The 10,000-nt window shown below is 52.0% G+C and overlaps 1 protein-coding gene across 2 annotated transcripts in view; it reads right to left on the bottom strand.

Annotated features, from left to right (window-relative positions):
- Positions 1 to 26: 26 nt before the first annotated feature.
- The window catches only part of LOC115533068 (multidrug resistance-associated protein 4), a 53,340-nt gene continuing 43,366 nt past the window's right edge, over positions 27 to 10,000 (bottom strand). For both annotated transcript variants that reach the window (XM_030343266.1, XM_030343265.1), the window contains 5 exons: positions 6,079 to 6,168; positions 5,163 to 5,335; positions 4,146 to 4,251; positions 1,942 to 2,076; positions 27 to 530 (listed from right to left, as the gene is read on the bottom strand). In XM_030343266.1, the coding sequence (XP_030199126.1) occupies positions 429 to 530; positions 1,942 to 2,076; positions 4,146 to 4,251; positions 5,163 to 5,335; positions 6,079 to 6,168 (606 nt within the window). In that variant the 3' untranslated portion in view covers positions 27 to 428. The remainder of the gene's footprint in view (positions 531 to 1,941; positions 2,077 to 4,145; positions 4,252 to 5,162; positions 5,336 to 6,078; positions 6,169 to 10,000) is intronic.

Raw genomic sequence — 10,000 nt, 5'->3', positions numbered from 1 at the left:
ACACACACACACACACCAAACACGCAAACACACACACACTCTCTAAAAACATGCAGACACACACACACACTCACACACACACACACACACACACACACACACACTCTCTAAACGCACACACACAGAATGCATCAACCCCTTTCCAGTGTCCTTGAAGGATTGACGCCACCCGAGAGAATAGCACACACACATAAACAGTCGATTAGAATCAATAAATAGCCGTAATAAGTCATATACTGCCGACGACTGTGAAACCAGCACGGGGAGACCCTGTCTCTCTTCTGCTTACGGCTACACAACGTGTGGCTCCGTGTTCCTAACAACAGGACGGACAGACCGGTCCCCACTGATTGAATGCAAAGTCCCAGCAGCAGCAGCAACAGCAGCAGCAGCACGGGGGCCACAGCCCCACAGCCCTCACCCCGCTGTCAGAGAGATGTCTCGTAGCTGACTCTGGTCCCCCTGGCAGCCTGCTCCTCACCGTCCCTCAGTCTCTCAGACAGACAGGGACGGCTTTTGTTCATGTAAACCTGGAAGGGGGTATTAGGGGTTGGAGTGTCAGGGATCACACACAGTAACACCGCAGTCGGAGCGCCCGGGATCCGTCCTGACACATGATGTCAGACGGAGGATTTGGGAGGACGCCGGGAGCGAGGGATAGAGTCGATTTATTTACCGTTGGAACAACTGAGACAAGATTTCGCAAGGGAGATAACGGCGGGGGAAATGTACCCTAATCTCCGCCGCGATGGGCCGTGCTGATAGATGTTTAGGAGAGAAACACAGAACGCATCACGAGTGCGTTTCCCACAAAGCGCCGGTGATAAACTATTATATTAGTCCCAAACCCGGTGGAAATAGGGCGAGATAGGTATAAAGAACTAAAAAATAACGGGTGTGCCTCACTTTTAGATTATGCTGCAAACTCAAGGATTCATCTTTCAGGAGGCACAATGGCGCCAGAGGTTGTTATCAGATAATTTATTGTATTTTCCACCTTGACTGACAACTAAAGAAACTTCAGACTCACTCCGCAGACCCACTCAGTATTTAATAAGTGGCGCTCGACAGCTATGGATGCTGCGGTAATCTGATCCGAGGAGAGCGCGGTACCAAATAGAGAAAAGGAAACATAAGGGCAGGGACAATGTCAGGAGCAATCCGCCAGTGTGAGACGCACAGACGATACCAAATAATACCACAGCGGGGCTGCGGCTTTGGAAATCACTATTTTACCCATTTCACTCTCTGGCTGAGCAGATACACTTCCACAGATAAATTTGTGCGAGGGACAGAGAAAATGAAATGATGCCTACTTTTCTTCCTATTTCACAAAGGCCTGTTTGAAGTTGCAATGCAATGGTATCTGTGCTCCCAGACAGATGCACATACAGAATGGAATTGAACAAAGACCGGCCCGCCTCTTATCTGCCGAGTGTGTGAAGGGGAAAATACATCACAAATGAATTTCACAGAGAGAAAAAAAATCTCTCCAATGCAGTAATCCCCCATAGAAAGTTACCCTGAATCACGATGAAGTTAAAGCAGATATTTCTAAATAGACACACGCGCAATGAAAGCCGCTTTTCTGGAATCATCTCTAAAATGATCTAGAAATTACATTTCTTTGGGGGGGGGACAAGAAGAGATTATACTAAGGGCCGCGGCGATAGCATCAACGGATGAAAATCTACAAAGGGGCATCTTCACCAAGGCAATCACCAGACTGCAATGCATTGTGGGTCTCGTGTGAGCGTTCCACTGTTCCCCAACTCTCCTTCTGCACGCGGGCGAGGCGCCACGCAGTTACAGGGAGAAGTTTGGGTTAGCGGTGCGCCGCGGCACGCTAACCGACCCACACACACACACACACGCACACAAACGCACACGCGCGCACGGGCCACCAGGGGGGTGAAGTGGTGTGTGTCTGCGGCCGGGTACCTGTGAGGCGGTGTGGTGCAGGGAGGCGGCCTCCACGGGCCCGGTCTGCTCCACCATCTGGTAGAGCACGCCGTGGCGGTCCTGCAGCAGCACGTGGGGCTCGTCAAACTCCCGGATCCTGCCGGCTTCCAGGACCTGCAATCAGAGCGGAGTGCCGGGAGCTGGGCGTCGCCCGTATACTTTACCCCTGGGCGGAATTAACCTCTCTTGGAGGCTGCTGAGCAAAGCAGGGAGATGGCCGAGGGTGGCCACCCTCAGCAACCTTCCATTTGAGGTGAGTCACCCGGCGACAAACACAGGGAGGGCATTGGGGGGGGGGGGATGGGTGTTGGACGCGGGTCGTGCGCGGAGGAGAGCCGGCTGACGCTGACAGACGTGGATCTGTCCTTTATCCACGCGTTCATCCAGGCGTTTCGCCCTTGGCTCAAAGGTGGTCCTCAGTCAAGCCCACAATCACAGCCCCGAACACACACACACACACACACACACACACACACACACACACACACACACACACACACACACACACACTGGAGAGAATGACTAGCACCTCTCCGTCATCGCGCCGTGTAAACCCCGCGCGAAGAATAGCGCCGGCTCCAGGAGTGCGAGGTAAAGGACTACCATTACCGAGCTGACAAATGTAAACAGATAAAGACGAGGTGGAGGGGAGCACCGTGCTTTGTAAGAGAGAAAAACACTTAGAAACAACAACGCAGCAACTCATTATAGCAACTTGCCGGCGTGAAAAGGCAAATTCCACAGCTGCCACAGCCTTAATTCACCGTGGTTTTGTTAGTTCTTTGGGGTCGGGGGGGCCGAGACACCAAGCTGGGAAGTTTCTAATTGGGAAAACGACGGCATTCAATTAAAACACTTTGGAACGACGGAGCAGAGATGGGCCAGGTGAGGCCTCCAGCGCAGCTTGACAATCTGGGAGCGTTTAACACGGGCACAGGTGTGGAGCCGCACCTGCTGGGCCATATTGGAGGCTCTCGCTCCGGCGCCGCGCTGACCAAATGGCCGCGAGGTCACGCTCGGCCCTTGTGGACCGCGGAGAAGGGCTGCCAAAATCGGCACCAATTGGCACCTCTGTAGGCGACAGCGGGGAGGGGCCGGCGGACAGGGTGACACGGGTGGGACGGACGGACGGGGGTAAACAATCAGGAAACTAGTTACTGAGTTAAGTGCTCGGTGAGTAGAGCGTTAAGACCGCCTGCTGGCTCTCATGGGCTGAAGATTTGTTTGGTTTCCACTACAAAATGTACTGATTCGTCTCACGTAAATGTTTGCTTGCAGTGCTACAATTCCGTGTGTCAATTATGGCACCCATTGATAATAATCTATGGAGTTAGGATAATACCCTGGTAGTAGAAGACTAGTGAGGCCCTACTCACTATTCTGACACAGGGGATGACAGGATACTCACCAGTATCCTGTCAGTGGATGATGGTGTCTTACTCACTAGTATCTGTCAGTGGTGATGGTGTCTTACTCACTAGTATCCTTTCACAGTGGTGATGGTGTCTTACTCACTAGTATCTGTCAGTGGTGATGGTGTCTTACTCACTAGTATCCTGTCACAGTGGTGATGGTGTCTTACTCACTAGTATCTGTCAGAGGTGAGGTGTCTTACTCACTAGTATCCTGTCAGAGGTGATAGTGTCTTACTCACTAATATCCTGTCACAGTGGTGATGGTGTCTTACTCACTAGTATCTGTCAGAGGTGATGGTGTCTTACTCACTAGTATCTGTCAGAGGTGATGGTGTCTTACTCACTAGTATCCTGTCACAGTGGTGATGGTGTCTTACTCACTAGTATCTGTCAGAGGTGATGGTGTCTTACTCACTAGTATCCTGCCACAGTGGTGATGGTGTCTTACTCACTAGTATCTGTCAGTGGTGATGGTGTCTTACTCACTAGTATCTGTCAGTGGTGATGGCGTCTTACTCACTAGTATCTGTCAGTGGTGATGGTGTCTTACTCACTAGTATCTGTCAGTGGTGATGGTGTCTTACTCACTAGTATCCTGTCACAGTGGTTGATGGTGTCTTACTCACTGGTGTCCTGTCATAGTGGTGATGGTGTCTTACTCACTAGTATCTGTCAGTGGTTGATGGCGTCTTACTCACTAGTATCCTGTCAGTGGTGATGGCGTCTTACTCACTAGTATCCTGTCAGTGGTGATGGTGTCTTACTCACTAGTATCCTGTCACAGTGGATGATGGTGTTGAGCCTGTGAGCGATGGTCAGGACGGTGCAATCGTCAAACTTCTCCCGGATCGTCTCCTGGATGAGGCTGTCGGTTCTGAGGGCGACAGGGGAACACAACACCTTAATGGCAACAAGACCCTCTGCCTATAGGCCCTTAGGCAGGGATTTGAGGCTGACTCTAAACAATGTCTAATCCTCTGTCAGGTTGATGCTGTGGCGACACAGAGGTGATCCGGCAAGAAGAGCAACAGAAGACAGATCAACAGTATATATGAATGGGCTGTGGTGTGTCGACCACTACAGCATAGTAGTCATGTATCATATGTTGTGTTAGTTATGTTTACTTAAACTCTGAGAGCCCACTGAGTGACAGGACTTGCGACAGACTTTAAAAGATAATGAAAGTCCACCTTCTTTAATCACTTTTTTTTACTGCACCCATTAAATCACCATTACATATTTTCGGCTTAGCTCAGGAGGTAGAGCGGGTGAACTTGTTTCCGGAAGGTTGCTAGTTTGATCCCCTCCTAGCTGAGTGTTGAGGTGTCCCTGAGCGAGACCCCTCACCCTGACTGCTCCTGATGAGCTGGCTGTTGGCCTGCTTGGTCGACTCCGCTGTCGGTGTGTGAATGTGCGTACGAACCATTGTAGGTTAGATAGATAGATACTTTATTGCCATGTCAACACAGTTGATTGGAATTTGTCTTGGTGCCAAACAGGTTAAAATAAGGCAATACACACACAGTAACTACAGTACATAAAAGACAATGACACATACAATCTTTTAAAACAGTAAAAGATAAAAAGATCTTGTGCTATTGCAACTTCCCATAGAGTGTTGGTGCAGTCTATAAAGTGCAGAGTGCGTTTAGCCCAGGTTTACTCCTGAGAGCCTGAGCATTGAGGTTGCTTTGGATGAAAGCGTCTGCTGACCGCCCCGAATGTGAATGCACATCTCAAAGATGACCTCATAGGCTCAGCCCGAAGGCGGGGTCGGAGTCAGACCTGGGGTCCACGTTGGCCGTGGCCTCGTCGATCACCAGGATGCGGTTCTTCCGCAGGACGGCGCGGGCGAGACACACCAGCTGCTTCTGACCCACGCTGAAGTTGGAGCCCGACTCGGCCAGCATCGTCTCCAGCTTACAGGGCAGCTCCTCCACCACGCCCTTCATCTGCACCTGAGAGGGGGAGGGAGGGGGAGGGAGAGAGAGGGAGGGAATGAGAGAGAGAGGGAACGAGGGAGAGGGAACGAGAGAGAGAGAGAGAGAGAGAGAGAGAGAGAGAGAGAGAGAGAGAGAGAGAGAGAGAGAGAGAGACAGAGAGAGAGAGAGAGAGAGAGAGAGAGAGAGAGAGAGAGAGAGACATAGAGAGCGAACAAGAGAACGAGAGAACAAGACAGAAAGAGAGAGACAGAGAGAGAGGGCTGAGACAGAGCAGAGTCCCCCCATCAGCCCTTCATTACCTCTGGATAAAGGCGTCCCACAGGGAGGTCTTTAAAGAGCCATCCAAACACAACCATTAACCGCGCGGCACAATGCCGGGGCCAGGCCCGCTGATGACCCGGGCCACTCACTTCCTCCGGGCCGCCCCCCCCCCCGCTCTAATCCAGGCCACCAACCCCATTGAGGCCCGGGCACCGGGACCCCTCTCTCTGTGGGGACAGAGAGGGGACTCCCTCGCTACAAGTTGGCCCTCGACCGCCCTCCCCCCCGCCGAAACCCACCTCGCACCCACCGGCAACTTTCTCAACGGCTCCCAGCTCTACGCCACACATCGAGCTGGGGCCCCACGGCAACTAATGGGATTCCCCCCCCATGACTTGTGGCGAGCACGCAGGCTGAAAGGCGGGCATTGTGCTGCGTGACAGAGGGATCCCCCCCGGGCGGGCGAAGGGGAATCATTCAGAGCCGGGCTGGAGTACCTCTTGGAGGGCATTCCACAGGTCCTTGTCTGTGTGGCGGCTGAAAGGGTCCAGATTGGTCCTCACGGTCCCGGTGAAGAGAACCGGGTCCTGGGGAGAGACGGATATAGAAGGAGAAGGCCGTGGCCGGGAAGATAATGACGGGGAGAGGATGTGTGAAAGGGTTAAGACAGGCTTTATGGAGCGCGGCGTGGCAGTGTGTGAAGGAAGGCCGCGCACAAAGGACTCGCTACACTCAGAAGGCGCCATTCAGGGGCTAAAGCACACTGTGCTTCAATAAGTTGATCTTCTTTCTTGAGAACAGAAAGGGAGGAGACGTTCTTGTGCTTTAGTGTTTGTTGAAGGAGGAGGGGAGAAGAAAGGAGCCCCCGGAGGTGATGTGAATTTTAAATATGAATATGGAACACAAAAACGTGACTGTGTGCGCACAAAGGCACGGCATTCGCTCTCCTTCCACAAAGCACATGAAAGCGTTTTTCAAGCGTCTGCCAAAAAGTCAGCCCCACTCCCCATTGAAACACACCAGTGTAGAGGTTATCCAATCAGCTCTGGGCTCCTCTGAATGGATCCGCTCGTTTCTGAGGCGGCCATGATTCCCTGGCTGCTTATTGAAGGGGGGGCCGGGCACACACCTGTATCAAGGTTCCGCCGCACCGCCATCAATCGGAATGAGGCTCTTTATCGGCGTTCAGTGGGAGCAGTCACCAGCCAGTCTACCAGTCCATTCTCCGCCGTTTGTCGGAACCCTCAGACAAACGGCGACAGAAGTATGTTTTATCACGGATCGGGGGCCGATATTTATTCAAACCTATTTCTCAAACAACTTCGCACACTAGACCCTTGCCAGCAGGAGTCCTTAGTCATAAAAAGCCATCGTAGACTCTAACAGAACAATAAAACCCTAGATAAGGGTGTCGCGGCTCTAGTGTCCATATTGTTCTAACAATGAGTCAACAGCGCAGGGAATCCACCTGCACAACCTCACAAAGGTGAGGCCCCTGAATGGACGCACTGAACACGTTCAAAACACCGCTTGAATACGAGAGCGTCGAGGTACAGTTTGGCTGCGAGCGAAACCTCCAACACCTTCGTCAAAGAGCAAATCTTCCCGGTGCCTGTCCGTGGCAGAGATCCCTGTTGGATCACGGCCTAATCCAGGTGACGGGTTGAACCCTGCTTACCCGGGTCATTAATAAGACCCACGTATCAAGATAGCAGTGCAGCACTGACGCCTGCACCTCAATTAGACCGGGGAGCAGCCCTAAAGTACACAGTGACGGAGGGAGGCCCGGTTCACCAGGTGTTTAGAGGGACCTGGACCGCCTCGCGGGGTGACTCAGCCGTCCTGATCGTCACTCTTATGCAGCAGATCAACACCGGTGATCAGGCTAATGCCCGCAGCAGCGCACTCTGCACCATACGAAGTCACACTGTGTAAACCTTCACAGGACGGGGGGTGATGGTGGAGCTCGCCCAACCTGCACATTCAAGGGACACCATTATCAAAATCGACCCTCACTACCCTCATGTATGCATAAATGATGGTTCTACACAGTTAATGTTAACAATAATTTATTTTTTCCTTTGAAATATATGGATTTTAATCACAATGGACACTTTTTTTACTACCACTTGTGGTGTTAAAATAGTGGCCATTGCGATCTATTTCAGAATCGCCCCTCTAATGACATCACAAGTGGGAGTGTCCACCTGGATGTGTGATGGACAGATCAGGACTGTACCAACTGCTACAGGGGACGGGTTATTTTGGTTGTTTAGTTTCAAAATCGTGCTCTCCTCCGGTCTTCTCTGCTCTCTTTCTTCAAAAACAGCATTTTGGATCAAACCATCTCATCACAAGATAGTAGATAGTAAAATAGTAAAACAGGAAAGGTAACATTTCAGGTGAACCATGAATTTGAGAAAAGATGGTAAACTGCGACCCCAACAGATGAAGACACAGGAGAAACATTCCCGTTTCCTTGGCCTTCCGGAAGCGTTCCACCTCTTTACCTTCCGTGAGTTTTCCGTCGTGTCAGAATAGGTCGACGGCCAGACGTTAAACCAGCTCAAGTCCCAATTCAAACTAGTTTTGTGACACATTTTAATTGAGGATTCAATGTTCAGCTGGTAAAACGACTTTCTAGCCCAGCTTTCCATTCAGCGATTATGTGCTTCAACAATTCTAAGCACTCTGTTTGCCACGGAATACTTTTTCTTCTCATACCAAGTCATCCCTGAAGTTTCAATATACATTGAAACGGATCCCTTTTTTTAATGTCACATGCTAATACAAGTTTATCTTAATCAAATCTTAGGGCGTAAGAAAGGCAAGAAAAAGATGGAAAAACCTCCCCACTGGAGACTGTATAGAAAACATATCAGAGTGTGAAGATAAGGTCCGCAAACCACAGGACAAGACAAGCATCTCATGTCAAAACTCTCTCCCTCTGAAAGGCTCCCTGAATATAACATTATAACACCGCTGCGTCACACAGCGCAGTAGCAATCACAGCTGGAGAGAAAGAGAGAAAAACAGTTGGATAAGGCTTCAGTCCAAACTACAACCCTCTCTCCGCCTGAAAGAAACTTCTAGAACTGGGAACACAGACACAAACACACGCTGAGACCAGCCAAACCGCACTCCACACTATCACCCCAGCTCCACGCGCGGCAGCGCCACAGCAGCTAAAGTGCTTTAGCGAACGCTAACGTCGCTAACGTCTTAACCTGCCACTTCACGGTGACTCCCCTCTGCCCCTCGGAGAGAAACAGCGAGGAGGGTAAACACGGAGAGTCACATCAAACGCGCATCGCATCCATCTCCAACCCGATTTGGGCGCGCGGAGGCGGGGCGTCGCCGTCGACTTCATCCGCAGTCGCTCGCGCTTGCCAGAAAACCAATCAAAGCCGCGTATGAAAGCCTTAACGCGCCGTGTTTCCGGGCGTTTCTGGCGACACCTTACGAGGCCGGGGCGAGTGGCGCGGTGAGGGACTCTGGGGGGAGGGGGTGAGGGGGGGGGTCCTCGTGTAAGCAGCTTTCCCATGTTTGGGGGGTTGAGGGCTAATCCTCTGTCAGGGAGGGGGTGCTGCTCTCTTGGCTGCGCGGGCCGTGGGAGTCCCCCCCCCCCCCCCCTCAGCCGTGGGCTGGCATTTTGTTAATGCCGTATCAGTTACAACAAGCGGAAATAAAGTTAAACTGTCTCAAGGCGTCCGTTTGTCTCACTCTCCGAAAGCCCCACAGTGACGAGCGTGATCCTCCTCATCCGTTCTAGAGCTCAGAGAGACGGGAGGGAAGGAGCAGGAGGAGGAGGAGGGGAAGGAGGAGGAGGAGGAGGAGGAGGAGGAGGAAGAGGAGGCGGAGGAGGAGGAGGGGGGAGGATGAGGAGCAGGAGGAGGAGGAGGAGGGGGGGGAGGAGGAGGAGGAGGAGGAGGAGGAGGAGGAGGAGGAGGAGGCGGAGGAGGAGGAGGGGGAGGATGAGGAGCAGGAGGAGGAGGAGGAGGAGGAGGAGGAGGAGGAGGAGGAGGAGGAGGGGAAGGAGGAAGGGAGGAACACAAGGAGAGGCGTGAAGGTTTGTGCTACCGGTGTGAAGACGCCGGCTGACTCTGGGAAAAGACGGACGGCGCCAGAAAACCGTTCACCTCGCCCTGGGTACCAGGTACACCAGGTAACAGGTACACCAGGTAACAGGTACACCAGGTAACAGGTACACCAGGTACCAGGTACACCAGGTACCAGGTACACCAGGTAACAGGTACACCAGGTAACAGGTACACCAGGTAACAGGTACAGTCCTTCGCATACATTGCCTCCCCCTTACCCCCCCACACCTCTCTAAAAAACTTAGCGTATGTTGTACATCCTGGCACTTAAAAATAGTAGCGTCTTATCCTAGCTATTTATTTTGTGTACGGGAAATGG

The sequence above is a fragment of the Gadus morhua genome, chromosome 20 (assembly GCF_902167405.1).
Source record: "Gadus morhua chromosome 20, gadMor3.0, whole genome shotgun sequence".
In the NCBI taxonomy this organism is placed as follows: Eukaryota; Metazoa; Chordata; class Actinopteri; order Gadiformes; family Gadidae; genus Gadus; species Gadus morhua.
The sequence above is the reverse complement of the archived record's forward strand: the minus strand, read 5'-3'. Positions and strand labels throughout refer to the sequence as shown.